Below are 18,347 nucleotides of genomic sequence, written 5' to 3' on the forward strand. Positions count from 1 at the left end.
TCAGAGAATCTTAGCAAGAGAGGGACTTAGCTCTCTCTTCTCATTCATGGAAAAAGGAACCTAGACGGGGAAGCCAGATAGCCAAAGTCATATGGCTAAAAATGGGATATTAAAACATCTTGGTTTTTGACCTCCACTTTCTGTCTTTTCAAAAAGTGAAGTGTAGGTTGGGAATACCAGGAAAACTAGTGTTTATAATACATAAGAGCCCAGAGAAAGCAGGAGTGGAGAGGTTTTGCTCCAAGATCCTTTGTAACCACAGATCCTTACACTGCCTTGGTCCTAATGCCTAAAGCTCCACAGCCAGCCAGTACTCCTCCACATCAAGCAACAGAAGGCTTTCTTATACGTGCTATGTGCTTGCTGTTTATAGCCCATCCAGGCAGAGAAAGCTTGAACTAAAATTGTTTTAGGATTTAAGGGATACATACTAGGAGACACTCGTACAACTTGGATTTAGATTCAAGTGGGTCCTCATATTCACAGTGTCAGGATTGGCCCATATTTGAGTCCAGAAACAGTGAAAGCAAGATTTCTCGAATAAAACAGTCACAACTGTACTACAGAGCCATTTCTATGACTTTACAAAGTGATGGATCTATTAGTCCAGTCTTTTTTACTGCATGTGGGCTACTTCACACACATTTTTAAGTGGAAACAAATATCTACTGTCTTTTAGTCAGTTCAACAATTTAAGATTTCTGTGTCTTTTTTTTTTACACATGTTCAGACACAAGGTCACATTAGTAAAATTACATTAATTTTCTTTGCACACTTTAGGGGAACTATACACTCAATATAAACATGATTTTATTTCTGCATAGAAAAAATTATCTTTCTTGTATTGAATCTACTGCTTTACTACATCAAGGACAGTTAACTCTAAGCAAATACACTTGATTCAAAACATGTACATCAAGAATAAATGCCGTACTTTATACATCTGTAATAGTTACTACTTTGGCAAAGTGAGCATTTTTCCCACAAAAAGATCTATCTTCTATGGTAGGATGACACTATAATGAGCAAAACTGGGTTAACAAGAATCAGAATTTCTATGAAATGAGAAATCTGAGCATAAGCCATTGCTCCATAGCTGTGTGTGGATCTACGGTTGGTTGTATTTCGCCTTAACATTTTCTATTGAGTGTTTCTTCTGTGTCCTCAGCAACATCTTTGAAAAAGTCAATATTTAGCGGTTTGTTTTATATTACACTGGCTTCTAATGTTATAAATGGAGTCCATTCCTTACACATGGGACTCTTTTTTAGAGTTGGCTTTTCATTTTAGGAATGTAAATAAAAGTTGTCCCTTGGTTTACATATTATAGATATTTCTGGGGAAAAAAAGAGCTAAGCCATGTTTTGAAAGCAATCAGCTTCTGTTTAAAGAAAATAACTCACAGAGCAGATACCCAATGCATGGTTTCTCTGCTCTCTTTGTTCGTATAATTTCTAAGACTTAATTGACCATACTTGCCTAGCAGGGCTTGGTGCTTTGAATAATAATTTCCAATGTGTTCCTTGCTTTTTTTTTTTTTAAAGGAAGATTTGATCTCCATCAGAAGAAGCCTTCAAAACTGAGATGGAAAATGAAGCCTGCTGGCTTTCTTTGAGATATAATGGTGATTGATGCATTTGGACATCTCTCCCACCGGTCTGTATCATTCATCCTCCTGGAGAGTCGGACAACAATCATTCCAGGGCTCCTGGACATCCATAGAACAATACCAGGAGTTCCTTAAGAGGAAAGGTTGAAGGTTAGTCTAGACATACCCCTCATGACAGATATTTCCATTGATGAGGCTGAAGGTAGCTGAGGGGTTGGTGCTCTTGAAGGAGGTCATGCAGGTGGTACTTCTGCCTGTGCTGTGGGACCTGTTCATCAGGCCAGGCTGGCAGCAGAGGAGTTGAGTGTTAAACTGCTTTCTGAAGCTCTTGCTCAGGAGATAAAGGGCAAAGGGGTTCACACAGGAGTTGGTGAAGGCCAGGAGGCGCGCACAGATGCTAGTGATGAAGTGGAGCATGGAGGTGTCCACCTCAGAGTAGTGGTAGGAACGGTACAGGTAGATGACATGATTGGGGAGCCAGCAGAAGGCAAAGAGGCCCACAAACACCAGTACTGTCTTGGCAAGCCGCTTCCTGGATTCGATCTGAGTAGGAAGAGAAGCAGAAACGGGGCATTGTTAAAGGTATGAAGACAGAGACAGAAATGGGTGAGGGAGCAGTGCCACGGAAAGAGTGTAATTGGAGATGATGATAATGGGGGAGGAGAGACAAAGACAGAGAGATAGACACACAGACACACACACAGACACACACACACACACACACACACACACATACACACACACACATAGAGAAGGGGAAGGAAGCAAAAAAGAATCAGAAATACACAGATTGACAAGGTGGGAAGCAGAAACCTGTGAGGCAAAATAGTTACAACATGCTGCGGAGAACAGATCTTTAAACAAAGCTGATTACATGCTTGAATGGATGACACAATGAAATTCTAGTAAGTACCCTCTTTTTCCTCCAGAGAGCATTGGGGCAGTTTATCAGCCATTCTCCTTCATGCCTTTCTTTGCTCTACAGTTAATTATTTCTTATCCCCTCTGATGCTCAAAACAGCAGCCAGCTTTATTCTTCCTCATTGGCCAAGCTGAGATAAGTCTATATTATTATTTTTTAATCTCTAGCCATTTCTGGACGACACAGTGAGGAAGGTGATTGCACAAAGTGGAGTGAGTATCCCTTTTGCATTTCACTTTTTTGACTTCAGTGGGGAATTCTTTCTCATTAAACAATTTGGGGTACAGTGGATATTTGCTTACTAAAAGGCTTTTCAAATAGGCAGTCAACTGCCATTTCTACTTGGTAGGAAAAGAACTTTGAAAAAGGAGCCCTTTAAATGGGGTCAGCTATTCATTTCCATGGAGTTTGAGTTCTTCTTGTTCTACCATCAAATATATCAGAGATCTATATGTAGGCTAAAAGGGGAGGCAATAAGAACTGCCCGCAGTTGGAGAGATGGCTTTCAGAGGGCCTGAGTTCAGTTCCCATCACCCATGTGGGTGTAAGGCTAGTCTCATGAGATTTGGTGCCCTCTTCTGACTTCTGTGGGTACCAGTCATGTTGGTGGTATACATAAAATTAAAATACATAAATCTTTTAAAAATCAAAATACTGATAAGGAAGGAAAGCCAGAGCCCTTAGTTTCTATTCTTTGTCCCTCTAGGATAAAATTGCAAAGGTTTATGGAAGATAGAGGGAAGAGTAACATATTGGGGTATCCTGCATGCTGTGACATACTCTTATAATTTTTCAATAACATTACAAAATAGAAGCTATCACTGGTATAACAATGATAAGAAAATTAAGGCCTCAAGAGGAGAAATCAAATCTGGATTTGAGCTATCACCTGTAAACCTTTCTTTTTTTCCCATTGATACACATTCATCATACATAAAGATGGGTTTTGTGAAGATACTGTTCTTCAAGCATGCCATGTCTTTTGATCTTAGTTGCTCCTCTATACCTCCCTCCAGCATGAGCCTTTCCTAATTAGAGTCTTTCTTTTCTTTCACCTCGTCTCATTTTTCTACTCCTTCTGTTTATCTGTGTGCTAACTCTCTTCCTGGACAAACAATGTGTTTAGATTAAAAGAAGTATCTAGCCGGGCGGTGGTGGCGCACGCCTTTAATCCCAGCACTTGGGAGGCAGAGACAGGCGGATTTCTGAGTTCGAGGCCAGCCTGGTCTACAGAGTGAGTTCCAGGACAGCCAGGGCTACACAGAGAAACCCTGTCTCGAAAAAAAAAAAAAAAGAAAGAAAGAAAAAGAAAAGAAAGAAGGAAAATTAAAAAAAAAAAGAAGTATCTATAGAAAGCATTGGAGTCCCTCAAATTATTTTCCTTTTCACAGATCTGGGGAACTGAACCCAGGGCCTTGTGTATGCTAGGCAAGTGCCCTATCACTGAAGGAAACCTTAATGAAGACGTATCACTCACTTCTTAGAATGTAAAGTCAAGTGATGTGGTCACTTCTCCACCATACTTGTCACTACGATTCAAACTTAATGCAAGGGGTCAAGTGCCTAAGGAGGAAAATAAATCCGTAGGAAGCACCCACCTGCTTCTTGACATGTATGTTGCCTTCCACGGGAAGATTGTAGGCGCTCTGAATCAGATTGCGGGCAATGAAGTAGTAGTACACAGAGATGATCACCAGTGGGATAACATAGAAAACCAGAAAGGAAGCCATGGAGTGGATTTTAGGGTGCAGCTCGTTGGAATGTGGGTAGGGGGCACAACTAATGAAGGTTTGGTTGGTATCCTTTACATGGAAGGGGTGGAGGTCAGAAAACACAGCCTCTGGGATGGCCAACAGCATAGAGACGATCCAGATCAAGGCAGCTTTGAGACAGATCTTCATCAGGGCATGGGATGCCTGGATATCCATTGGCCGGACAATGGCTTTGTACCTGGGGCAGGAAAAAGGACAATGATTCTTTGTAAGTTGTTAGAGGTCATTATGGATGATAGCACAGCTGGGACCAAGGTGTGGCAAGTTAGAGTGCTGAGGTGTAAAATTTAAAGATGTACTCACTCTTAAGTTCATGAAAATGTTTGCTCTGAATTCTCCAGACTCTCAAAGTTAATGCCTTCTGAAATTCGGCACCCTGGGCGTGTCCCTTGCCTCGTTCTGATTGCTCTATAATGGATGCTTTAAGAAGTAAGTCTGTTCTTTTTCTTTCCCCCCCTTTGTCTCTCCTTTCTCTCTCTTTTTAGTTTAGAGGTTTAAACCATTTTGTGTACATTTCCCCTAGTTTCTTTGTTTAAATTATTAGATAATGCAATTTATATCATTTTCTTTCCTCCCTTCCCTCTTTCCATGTACCTCCTCTCTCACATGCATGCATGCATGCACGTGCCCACACACATACACACACTCACACGTTTAAACATATAAAAGAGTATGCTCATACCATTTAGTGTTTCTTGTATGTATATAACTTGAGAGCTGACCACTTGGCATTGAATAAGCAATTAGGTGAAGTCTTCCCTGGGGTCGTCTACCCTCCTCCCAGCATTCCTTAGATGCTTGGAGTTCTTTGTCTATGTGTGGGCTCCCATGAGATTTCCTCTTTAAAATTATACATATTTATTTATTGCATACAATATTATATTTCAAAATATGTATACACTATACAAAGGCTAGATTGAGTAATTAGCATATGCATTATCTCACATAGTTATCTGGTTTTGTTTCTGTGAAGCCAATTAAAACTGACTCAGTGATTTTCAAGCAAATGATACATTGTTAACAACTGCAGTCACTGTGCAGCACAATTCACCCTGTCTCTTGATTTTAGGAGTTCTTCTCAGAAAAGCTGATGTTCCTTTCATTTTTCTTAATAAATTGCAGAGACGAATAACAAAGCAAATTGCTACCTAAAGAGAGATATGGCGACAAGGAGCTTGTTTTTATTTTGTAAAATCTTCATTTTGAATATTCACATCCAATTCTAGGAATCTGAAGTCATTGGATATTTTCAATATTTCTCTTCTTTCTTCCGAAGAATGGGAATGAATAGGCCATTGAGAGTGCTACACCCAGAAGGAGACCAGTAATTAACAAACTAATCTTTGCTTCTCTTTTTTACTCTTCCTTCTGTCCTAGACCCCTACTGCTTTGTGAGGTGCCTGGACCTCTATTGCCTTGGGTTACTCTGGAAAACAGACACAGGCCTGATGTTAAAGGTACAAAGGTTTATTGGGGGTGGATACCCGAGCTAAACCAGCTGATGTACTATTTACTCAAGTACTAAAGAGTTTCTTTTTCTCTCAAACATTTATCCAGAAAATATAGCTAGTTAATGATTGATGATGAAAAGAAAAGGTTTTACTGTCAAAGAAATGATCAGAACAGCTGTGCTTGAACTCTGAAAAAGATAAACAGAGTAGACGGACTGGAAGGAAAAGGCAATGAAGCAGACGGGGCAGAAACAGAGATGATGTGGTCCTATGTCATGGAGGGTCCTTGTGTTCTGATCTGTGAACTACTTTTGAACAGTCAGTCTCATGTTATAATCTGGAATATTCTCTCATCGCCTTTTCTTTTGAGTTACTTTGCATGGCTTCCATTCTTCGTGAAGAAAAGAGCCTTATATAAGACAGTCGACTACAATAGTCATTTGAAGTTGTCAACATATTTATTTCCAGGATTGTTTCCCATATGTCACTCCCAAACCCTTAAAAGAGTAAGCTTGCCTCTTTAAATTGTATTCTAGGGATAGGTACCCAAGTGCTTACGTCTCTATTGCATCTCTGTTTCTTTCTTTTTCTTCAGGCTCTATCCTACACGCTCCATACATGTGAACCCAATCCTTCTATAGCCCAGCTTAAGGGGCATCTTGAAGATTTTGCAGACTAATCAATGCCTTAAACACTCCCATTATTTCTTCCAATCTAGCTAAATTTTTGATAGGATTATCAGCTCTTATCATTTTATAGTGACTATGCACTGTCTTTAGATAATTATCTAAGATCTGTGGAACTGAGGATTAACCTAAGACCTTACTCATGTAAGCTACACAGGTTCTGTATAAAGCCCCAGACTTCTTTTTACTTTTCATTTTGAGACAGTCTGGATAAATTTCCTAGTTTTGTCTTGAACATTCTATGTAACCCCAGTAGGCTTTGAATTTTGCAACTCTCTTGCCTCCGCCTTCTGAGTAACTTGGATCATGGGCTGCAACCACCCAACCAGACTTGAATTTATTGCTTGATAATTTTTTATTAGTATGACTTTTCTACTTGATTTTTTTTTATCAGTTTCCTGAGGTCTGAGGATTCTGGCTCCTTCCCTCAATTTCTTTCTGTATCATGTAGAATGTCTCAAGTCCCCCTTTTACACATGTTTAAGGAGGAGCTCAGCAAACATTTGCTATTGGTTGTCAAAATGTAACTTGAAAAAGACTCTCTTATTCCCACATCCTCACAAGTGTGTGTGTGTGTGTGTGGCTTCACTGTTACACACATTGTAAGACTCATTCTTCTATAGATGGGCAAATTTACTTTGCTGATAGTACGAGGCACAAGACAATTCTTTCCACTTCTAGAAACCCCTGGGCTTCATTTTTCTAGTGTCAACATTGGAATGGGTGAAGGATGCTCTTCACAAAATTAATGTGTCAAAGACACAAACTGATTTGCTCCTGTGTCCAAGATTGGAAAGCTTTGTCCACAGCAAGGCATGGCATTTATTGAAATTGTCTTTTGTTCCATTATTTTATTCAAATAGTTCAGGCATTGCTTGTCTATAATTACCTGCTCTGGTCAGTAGGAATTGTTAAATATCAGCCCTTTAAAACTTCCAATACAAACCAAATGTTCATTCTACAGGGAAGATTGGTCTAGAAGAAAACAAAATGAACAAACTAGTCTCTGAGCTAACTGACACACTGCATGCATTTAAATAAGAATCCTACCAGTGAACTTTGACAAAACTCCAAAAAGCTGGATCTATTTTCCCTTGAGAATAGCACCTATAATCCCCTTGAAGAAATGTGAGACTGTCATTAACTGACTTATAAAATGCCTGTAACCCAGAACACAGAGCAGTGGAATCTTTAAAAATGTTTTTTTTTCCATGGGATATATTCTGATAATGCATTTCCTTCCCCCAAAATCCTCCCAGATCCTCTTCGCATCTCCCTCTGAGACATTTCTCAGCAAACAGCTTGGTGGTCCTTTTAGCAGATCCAACTCTTCTGTTTTGAATATGTGATATATTATAGTCATCCTTTCCTAATTTTTTTCCAGGTCAGTTGTTTGGTACTCCTTTTCATTCCATCTTAATATACTCTAGTTTCTTCTGACTTATAACATAGACTTGTGATCAAAGCAGAATCCCCAGGGACATGGATGGATGGAGGGAAGAGTTGAGGAAAAAAAGGACACAAAGAAGCAAATTGGAGAAGACTAGAGAAGAAATCAGGAAATAGGAGGAAATGTTGGGTAACTGGAGATGAAAAAAGGAATGAAGAGAAAGAACTAAACCTTAGTCTGACTTTTTAATATGACTCTATTGTTACTTCATGCCCTTGCCAATGTATTCACCTGGTCATTGTCAATGTGCCTTGCTGTCCCTAAGGAAGCTAGCGTCAGAGCAGTAAGTTAATTGAAGGGTAATTGTATACTTAGGGAAAAAGTACCCGTGTCCTTTTTCCAAGAATTTTTAAAGAATGAGTAAGGCTGTCACTCAGAAAGTAATAACTCTCAGTGAAACACAACACCACCATGTGAAATGCATACCTTCCAAACATGCAATAGGCACTAGGAGCACATGGCTGAAAATCCTGAACACTTGCAGAGTTGATACAATTGTGCACCTTGTTTCCCTATCTAAGGCTTGGTGGAAGTGATATGAACAAAGAAAAGTTGAACATAGTGTTGAGGTCAGTTTTTCTTCCCTATTGTAGAAGTACCAAAGAAGATTTTTCATTCACATTAAATAAAAGGTGATAAAGGAAATGACACAAGGAGCTACTCAGCATCAAATACACAGTAAAGCCATTCCCCATTGTGCTAGTTGGGAACACTAAATACAGCAAAATAGGAACATGCACTTGTGTAGTTTTATTTATAAATAACATACATATACAGTAAGAAAACATGTACATTTGTACCCACTTTAAAACAGAAGCTCTTGAGGAAATGGTTAATTGTACATCTGAAGTAGAAAATATGTAACATGAACCTCAAATACATTATGATGCCAGACAGAAAGGAAATGTTGAAGAATAAGAGATTTGTATGTATGGACATAGAAAGCATATTGAAGAGTCTTCCTAGGACAATTTTAGCAAAAAAAAATAGAGCAGTGGTGATGCATAATTCATTGAATTTAAAGCTATTCATAAATCTATACCATTTTTATTATTTTATGTGTATGTGTGTGCATGTGCATGAGTTTATGTGCCCCATGTGCATTTGAGAGCCTGTAGAGACCAGAAGATGGTGTCAGAGTTCCCAGAGCTGCAATTTACAGGCAGCTAGGAGCTACCAGACGTGAGACCCAACTCAGATTCCCTGTAAAAAGCATTGCCTGAATGAACCATCTTTCCAGCCTTTCTTTTAAAATTAATTAACAAAAGGAAAAAGGCCAGGTAATAAAGCAGAAATGTGCCTAAGATAATGCTCATTTGTTATCATTTGTAATCATTGATTTAGGTGAAAGCAATAAAGCCATTGGGTTAGAGGTTTGGGAGTGATAAGATATTCATACAATGTGCTCACCAAGTTACAAAGGGGAATTTTGTTTTTCCTTTTTGATAGATGAACCTGGAAGTTAACCCGTAAACATATCAAATGCAAAGGTAATTTTTTCTTTAAATAGGGAAGGCACATGATCCAATGCTTAAGACACTCTCAGAGGTCCAGAAAAATGCTTTAATTGTATTTAAATGTTTGAAAATACAACTGATGTAATTTTATCTTTACACCAACGCACTCATGAAACTAAACCTTTGATTTGCAATCCTCCTGTCTCAGCCCCTGAAGTAGCTGGTATTATAGTCCTGAGTCATCAAATTGGCTACATATATGATGAGTATTCTTGGCCAAAAAACATTTAACCAGAGTCTGAATGTGGTTGGGGGAGACAGATTAATATTCTGGCACATTTTAGAAGATAATGTTCATTACTACTGTAACTAGATGGTAAGAACCTACTGCTAAAGAGACCACATACTTTGGTTGCAGAACATAGAAAGATAAAGCTTGAAATTTCCTCTATACTGCCTAGTTTTCTAGTGCCAGAGGTGACAATAAAGGCCACTTGGGTGGAGTGGGGTGGGGGCAAAGGCATTAGTATAATTACCCAGCATTGAACCCTGTAGCCACAGTATTAACCTGGCAAGCAAGATGCCTCCACCTGTGTAATAATGGAATGACTCTTACAGAGTTAACCAACCCTTTTATGATTGGGTTTGAGGATTGCTCCACAGAAAGGATGCATGCCTGCCTGGTACTATAAACCTGGTCAAAAGTTGATGGTTGGGAAGATCATGAACCCCAGAGAATGTACTACTGTTTTAAATAGATGGGTTAATCTACCTTCTAAAAAATGTTTGGGCCTGGAAAGATGGCTCTGCAGCTAAGAGCACTCACTGCCTTTGCAAAGGACCAGGCTTGTTTTCTAGCACTCATATGTCAGCTTACAACTGTCTGTAACTCTAGGTCCAGGAGATCCAGTTCCATGGATACTCTGCACACATGCAGTGTACATGAAGACAAAACACTCATACACATAAAATAAAAATAAATAAATCATTAACCACATACTTATGTTTATATCCATAGATCGGTGCTATTCTCAGCCTTGGTCAGAGAACCTTCTTTTTTTTCAGTGAGTTGCACCCCATGCAGACTTGTAACTGATAAAAGTGTTCAGAATAACTGTTGGATGTTTAGCTCTAAATGGGTCATCTATATTAACCTCCATGTCCAAGTCTCAGGGGACATCTCAGAACAGAAGGTCAAAATAATATAGGAACCAGATGATGGTAGAGAGTGCCATGAAATGCTGACTTCTGGATATGAGATGGCTGTTGCACTCATCAACTCATAGTAGCTGTGGTGCTCAGTGTAAGATGAAGCCAGTCAAAATTGCAGAATGGTTGTTGGAGATCATAAAGCCCCACCGCTAGCTGTGGAACTATTGGCTATTGTATTGGTGGCTGCTCGAAGAGGATGGTGGGGACTGGTAGGTTTCTCATTCTCTAGTAGAGAGTCATAGGCTCAGGCATACATGGGAAGTTGGGTTAATTTTTTAAAAAGAAAACAAGACATGAAGTGGGAGGGAGATGTTTTGGGAGGGGCCCAAAGGGAGTTAGGGGGAAATCTGAGATGGATACAGTCAAGATGCACTGTATGCATGTATAAAATTGCCAAACAACAAATTTGAAATATTCTTAAAATATTGTTACTAAAGAAATGGAGACTAAAGAAAATGGAGAGTTCTACCTTGAATACAATGAGGTATAAGACATGTAATGCATAAGTATTTATTTGATCTGTAATTATTAAAAAGATGCTATAAAAGACTTTTAAGGGACAATAGGGAAATTTTAATCGTAGGTTAAGTAATAGATGTTATTAAAGGACTATCTTTAATTTTGTTCAATATGATGAGATTGAGTATATAAAAGATTGTCCTTGTTCTGAGGAAAAACAATGAAATCCATAGGAATAAAAGTTCAAGTTACTTTTCAAAGCTCAACAAAACAGACTGCAGCAAACAAATATAAGTACACATGCTCATATTCATACATACTACATGGTAAAGGCAAAATCAAGGAAATAGTTAGTATTAAATGTAATCGAGTATTTTAAAATATAAATTTTTAAAATTTATCTAACAGTAGAGAAAAGAGGTAAAATAATGTGTGGTCGTTTGAATGAGGATGGCCCCCATAGGCTCCCATATTTCAATGGTTGTTCTACACTTGGAAGAACTGTTTGGGAAGGATTAGGGGGTGTGGCCTTTTGGAAGGAGGTGTGTCACTGGGAGCAAACTTTGAAGTTTCAAAAGCCCGCACCATTCCCAATTACCCTTCCACTTTTTTTTCTCATGGTTATTGTCTTAACATGTTAGTTCTCAGCTATTGCTTCAACACCATGCCTGCCTGCCTGCCTGCTGCCATACACCCTGACATGATGATTAAGAACTCATCCTCTGAAACTATAAACCTAATGACTCTTTCTATTATAAGTTGCCTTGTCCATGATGTTTCTTTACAATAATAGAAAAGTAGCTAAGGCATAATTTCATATATTTTACTTTATGTCATTAAAGGAAAAAGCCTTTGCCACATGCACAACATTATTAAATTATAATTGAAACATGATTGAATGTATCGTATCTGCTCGGCACCTACACAAAGAGCAAAGAATAGTCACATTGTTCTCTCGGGTTTGTGACTTTAATATCATCTACAACCTGTGAGGTTTTGTTGTGTGCTGTTTTTGTTTCATCAGGACTATTTTTAAGCCACTTGTTCATTTGGGGAGGCTAGTTTAATTAAAACTAGATTATATAAAATACACATCAGTTTATAGTGGCTGTATATGAGATGAGCGATCAGGAAAGTGTACAGCTGCCATTGTGGATGAGGGCACTGTTTCTGATGCCTGAAGGACACCTAGTAAGGGATACTGGGATAGAGCAAACAGGGAGTGAACCTCAGTTTGGACACTAATGTTCAATTCATCCTTCCATTTAAATAGAAGCCAATATAAATAGACAATTTGCTACTTTCCTCCCTTTCTCACCAGGCAGGTCTCAACTCCCTCTCCAGGTGACTGATCTCCACTTTGGCATCCATTGTCTCATATGAAAGTTTCCAGAAGATGTAGTTAAGATTTTAATGGACTTCATAGGAGTCTTCAGCAGAGATCTTCCCATTTTGGGAAGAAGAAAGTTTTAAACCTAGGCTAAGGGAGTGGGTCACACTCTATATTGTGAAATGTAATTGAACTTTTGATTTTCCTCTAAGAGACCAAGAAACAAATTGTTTGTGGGCAGAACCCTAGTATATCCTGTATAATTCTAAAGTTGTCTATCTGGGGGCTGCAATTTCTCCATCATATCCTCTCCCAGTACTGTAGGAGGAGCTAAGGTGGCAGGAGTTAGGAGAGGAAGAGGAAGAGGAGGAGTAAGGAGGAGATGAGGAAAAGGAAGAGGAGGAGCTAGGAGAGGAGGAGATGGGGAGAGACAGGAGATGGAGACAGATGTTCACGTGTCTGTAGCAGTCAAAGGTAGTTGGTATATCTAGGTGGGTATTGGGTTATACTTCTGATTGTATGGGTATCTTGTTACTGATCATTACCAAATATATAAGCCTTTGATTAATCTTTAAGCATTAGAGTCTCATCTTTCTGGCCTGCGTGGATGGCGGGACGGTCTGGGCAATGCCTAACCTTGCGGAGACAGCATGGAAGACTGGGAGAGCCATCTCCCACACTGGCATCTCGTGGGTGGCAGGGCTGGTGTTGCTGGCTGGCCGGTTCTAGCTGCTGCACGCACATGGCCTCTGGCCATGGAACATGGCGGCTGAGCTAGGCAGCTTAGATAGTCGGCTTGATCTGAGGCCGTTTTTTAAATAATTACAACAACACAGTATATACCCAGTATATCCTGGAGAGCATAGCTGGCTTTGGGGTTGGGGATGCCTCTTATTTGCTCCATCGAACAATGGAAGTCAGTGTGTTCACTGTCTGCTATGGGAAGAAGGGTGTTTCTCAACAAACAACTTTTTAAATTCTTCCATTATTTGGGGACAAAGGGCTTTAGGTAGCCATATCTCTACATATTTACTTTCTGCTTCAAAGTTTTTGTTTGCATCCACCATATGGGAATATTTTTAAAAATGTATTTCTGTATTTGTGTAAATGTGTGTATATGTACATCTGTGTATAAACCATGTGGAGGCCAGAGACACATGTCCATGTCTCCCTTAGTAGCTTTCCACTGTATTTCTTGAGACAGAATCTCTCACTAAATCTGGAGCTTACTAATTGAGCTAGACTGGCTGACTAGAAAGCCCAGGGGATCCCATCTCTGTTTCCCTAATTGTTACCCATGCTTGGGGTCTCTCTCTCAATCACACACACACACACACATACACACACACACACACACACACACACACACACACACACAGAGAGAGAGAGAGAGAGAGAGAGAGAGAGAGAGAGAGAGAGAGAGAGAGAGAGATGCAGAGAGAGACAGAGAGAGAGGGAGGAGGGAGGGAGGGAAGGACAGAGGGAGGGAGGGAGGCAGAGAGAGAGAGAGAGAGAGAGAGAGAGAGAGAGAGAGAGAGAGACAGACAGACATATGGCCTGAGGCTTAGAGTGAACACTGAGATCTCTTCTATATTTAGAAGGCCCAGGGCCCAAAAGGGTCATCTGAGTGAGAGCTTGGAGTGAGGTTTAAAAAGAAAAGGCATTGGCATCAGTGAAGAACCAGAAGCCTACAAGCTAGAATGCAGCTGGGATGATACCAGGAATATTTCAGACAGAAGGATATTGATTCTGAGAGATAAGGCTGAGCATGTTGCTCAGTTGTGAAGCACCTGCCTAGCACATACAAGGCCTTGAGCTCAATTCTCAAAAATACAAAACAACAGTAACATAGCCCTCTGATTCTAGGATGTGAGAGCTGTAAAATCATAGGAATACAGTGGAAAGAGAGAAGCTATCAGTTATCAGACATCCTATAATGCTTTCTCATAAGGAATTAGGCACCAATTGAATCTTGGGCCAAAAATGAGTTTCATCAAGATGATCTAATTCCAGAGTTCAATGCTAATCTTATAAGGGAGCCTGTCAGAAGGGGTATAAGCAGGCTGAAATATTGCCCTTGCCCTTGGTTACGTTTAAAATGACAAAAGAAAGCAGTTATCCAGTTAAACTTCAATAGGTTTGCATGCATCTTGGCACAAGCTGTTCATGGATCATTTTTCAAAAACTTTATGGAGGGATGAACATATATTTAGATCTTGTTACACTTCTCAACAGTTTATGAGCCCCAAACTTGGAAGAACATTTCCAGATTCCATTTGCACATTGAAGTTGGGCATAGTGAAATCACTACCTTGTAGCCTAGAAAATACACAGAACAAGATAAACCCCGAAGACAAAGTTTACCTGTATTCTAGGGTAGAATAGATCACTAATTCTGGGTCATAGATTGTCTTCAAAACTAGTCATTCACCCCCAAACAGATTCAGAGGGCAAGATTTGGATTAAGTAAAGAGAGAGTCACCAGAAAGGCCAGGAGAGAAAGAAGGGGAAGAACAAGGGACCCCTTGAAAGCATCAAACATGTTTGCAGAACTGTGCCAGCCAAGAACAAAGTGACAGCACTTAATCACCGGTCCCTAATCCTCTTTGGGCCCTCTTTGGCTGAGAATTGCACAGGTTGCTCATTCTTGGATGGCCACAGCCTGTCCCACAACTTCCCTTAGACTCGGTGATTGCCTTTACTCTGAGAAAAGAAGCCCAAGTCTCCCAGGGAATACCAGGGGACATAGCCACCATCTATAGTATAAATTCTTCTTCTGGTCGATTTAGTTTATCAAATATATATTTAAACATTGAAATGTCAGAGACACTGTTTAGTTTTAAATATATTTCACATTACTGGGGCTACAAATAGAATTTCTATATTACCTTAATAAAGTGTCTTACAACTCATTCCCAAAACAAGATGCATTGAAGGTCAAAAATACCACCATGGCATATGACTCATTGTGTCTAATAAAAGTTTAACAGCAATATATTTAGATACACTTTGATGAGAAGTTTGAAAAGAAGTAAGAGAGTGATTGAGGTTTGTGACTTCTTAGATTGGCATTAGCAGTGTTGGGGAGGTCTTATTGTGTAAGGAAGAAGCCTAAGGCAAGGACAGAGGCAGGATGAGGCGTGGGAACCCTAGACTCTACTTTCTTTATTAGCAATTTATTTTGTTGTTGTTGGGTTTCTTTTTGACTGTTTTGTTATTCAATGAAAACCCACATTGCACATACTATGTGTGTGCCACAGTTCTCAATTGGTTTCAAGAATTAACTCAAAAAAGAAACGCTCGATTGACACTAAATGATAAAACGGTCCCTAATTCAAGTTTTACAATGTAAGAGATGGATAGTCTTGAAACGTTTTCTGTCATTAAAATCTAAATCTAACTTTAATGCAGTTATGCCTGTATCTATTAGTGTCCTCAGTCAAATGACTTTGGATTTCATGCTTGAAGAAAAAAAGAGCATAATATTCTATGAAATACTTTTCAATAGTTACTCTTACCTTTAAAAAAGTCCTTATTACAATAGAAGGCTGTAAGTACTATTTAGCAATTCGCTCTCCCTTCACCTCTTTCTCTCTGTCTCTGTCTGTCTGTCCATCTGTCTGTCTGTCTCTCAATGTTTCTCTATGTGTCTCTCTCTTTGTGTCTCTGTCTCTCTCCGTTTCTCTCTCTGTCTCTGTCTCTCTCTCTCCCACTCTCCTCTCTCTCCTCACTCCTCTTTTTCTCTCTCACAACTCCTACAAATGAAAGAACTGACAGAGTGGCTACATTAACAAATGGCAGAGCTAGAATCTGAGTAGAGACCATCTGGCTCCTGAGACCAGGCTCAGATCTGAAGATTTTAGAGGCTCCATTTTCTTCATTGGGTTCCATCCTCAGTCCTCCCAATGACCCTCCCACCCCACTCCCACATATAGACCAAGAACCAATTGATATAGTTGGCTTGAGTCAGTAAAGAGATCAACAAGGAAGGTGGTTGAGAAGCAGTAAGCTAATTTGAAGGACTTCTCACTTAAAAGAACACAGTTCAAGAGTCATAAGAGCTAAGCATAAAACAATCAACAATTAGAGAGTGAAGAATCCTATAAATGAAACAAGAATCACACAGCAGTCTTATACATGATGTTTTGATATAATTCTTCCCAACGTCTTCTCCTTCTCCTCCTTCTCCTCCTCCTCCTCCTCCTCCTCCTCCTCCTCCTCCTCCTCCTCCTTCTTTTTGGTCTTCTTTTACAGGATTAAAAGTCGATGTTTTGTATCTTTTAACATCAGTATGTCATGTAAACATTTCGTGATATCACACAGATGCCCCTCCAAACATCAGGTTGTACTCTACAGATGATTCTAGCAAGCCTCTGGCCAGTGTGGGGGGTTTTGTTTGTTTGTTTGTTTGTTTGTTTTGAGTTTGGGTTTTTGTTTTTTAGTTTTTTTTTTTTCAAGAAAGTCTGGTGATCTCTAGGGATCTCTACTTATTCATGTGCCTCCAGCAATTAGCTCAAATGAAGCAAAACACTCCCAACTACCCAGAAAGCAGCGTGTCTGGTAACACACAAGCATATATTAAGTATCTACTTTTACAGGATCCTATACTAGAAATGAGTTAATGCAAATGGATCCATAAACCTAGACACTAAGCGACTTTTTTCATACTCCATTCTGGAAATTAAGGATGATGATTCAGGCTGGCGAGATGGTTCAGTGGTTAAGAACACGAGCTGCTCTTCCAGAGAACATGAGTTCAATTCCCAGCACTCAAGTTAGGGAGCTCATAGCCATCTATAACTCCAGCTCCAGGAGATTCAATGCCTCTGGCCTCCTTGAGTATCTGCATTCATGTGCACATACTCACATGCAGGTACACACACCTACATATACTTACAAAATAATAAGAATTTTAAAAGAAGGTCAATTCATTCTGGGTCATTAGAAAATGAGGTATTTCAAAAATTGAGATTATAACATAATTACATCATTCATCTCCTTTTTTTCTTCCATTTAAACTTTCATTACTCTCTTTCAAATTCATGACCTCTCTTTTCATTATTGTTATATGCATATATGTTTACATACATACATACATCATACATACATACTGCACACACACACACACACGCACAACTACACAACTGAAATACAACCTTCTCAGCCTATACAATGTTACGTGTATGTATCTTTCCAGGGTTGATCATTGGTATTGGATAACCAACTGGTGTGCTCTTCCCTAGGGAAGATTATTTTTCCCACTCTTAGCATTCCTTAGCTGCCTGTAGTTCTTTGGGTAGGATTGAAAGCCCCGAGAGTTTTCCCCTGCCTGTGATAGCATGTCTATTGGTGTTAGGACTGGAGTCTATATCTTGCTCATTTTTATGCTTGCCTCATTTACAGAATAAACTTAAAACTGGGAATTCTTCATTCCATTTGCCTGCCATTCCATGGGCTTTAGACTAGGAATCAGGTTTGAGATGTTCAAAGTGACCCATTCTTCTCCTACCATACACTTAGCTAAACCATCCTCTCAAGGACTTACAACACATTGCTCTGAACATCTTACACAGTCCAGATGTGTCCTATTTCTCTGACCATTTCAAGACTTCAAAATTTATTAGGGATAACTAAGGAAGCGATCTAGTCAGGCCCAGTTCCCTCCCCATTTATTTTTTACAACTTACTAAATCTGTTCCATGAGTTGGATGGAAAGACTTTGGAGGAAGCAGCACCATACACAATGGTGACACACAAAGGGAGAGGCGAGAAGCATGGTGTGTGCTGGAATCCAGCTAAGCCTTGTCTTCAAAAGCCTTTCCTTTTCTCTAGTTAAACTGTTCACATCACAGACAACCAAGAGCATGCAGGAGGATATAGCTAGCTGAAAGACCTTGGCTTTGCTCTCAGTTTTACTGTTCTCTGATCATGTGCTGTAGAATACCACATTACCATTTAAAAGGATAGACGATAGTGGTTCTTAATCTGAAAAGCTCAAG

At 39.5% G+C, this 18,347-nt stretch overlaps 1 protein-coding gene across 1 annotated transcript in view; it reads right to left on the reverse strand.

Moving 5' to 3' along the window:
* Positions 1-794: 794 nt before the first annotated feature.
* Positions 795-18,347, reverse strand: part of Grpr (gastrin releasing peptide receptor) — a 35,342-nt gene continuing 17,789 nt past the window's right edge. The window contains exons 2-3 of the mRNA XM_028762170.1: positions 4,130-4,481; positions 795-2,152 (exon numbers count right to left, since the gene is read on the reverse strand). Of these exons, the coding sequence (XP_028618003.1) occupies positions 1,766-2,152; positions 4,130-4,481 (739 nt within the window). The 3' untranslated portion in view covers positions 795-1,765. The remainder of the gene's footprint in view (positions 2,153-4,129; positions 4,482-18,347) is intronic.

Source organism: Grammomys surdaster, unplaced genomic scaffold, assembly GCF_004785775.1.
Source record: "Grammomys surdaster isolate TR1022 unplaced genomic scaffold, NIH_TR_1.0 131, whole genome shotgun sequence".
Taxonomy (NCBI): Eukaryota; Metazoa; Chordata; class Mammalia; order Rodentia; family Muridae; genus Grammomys; species Grammomys surdaster.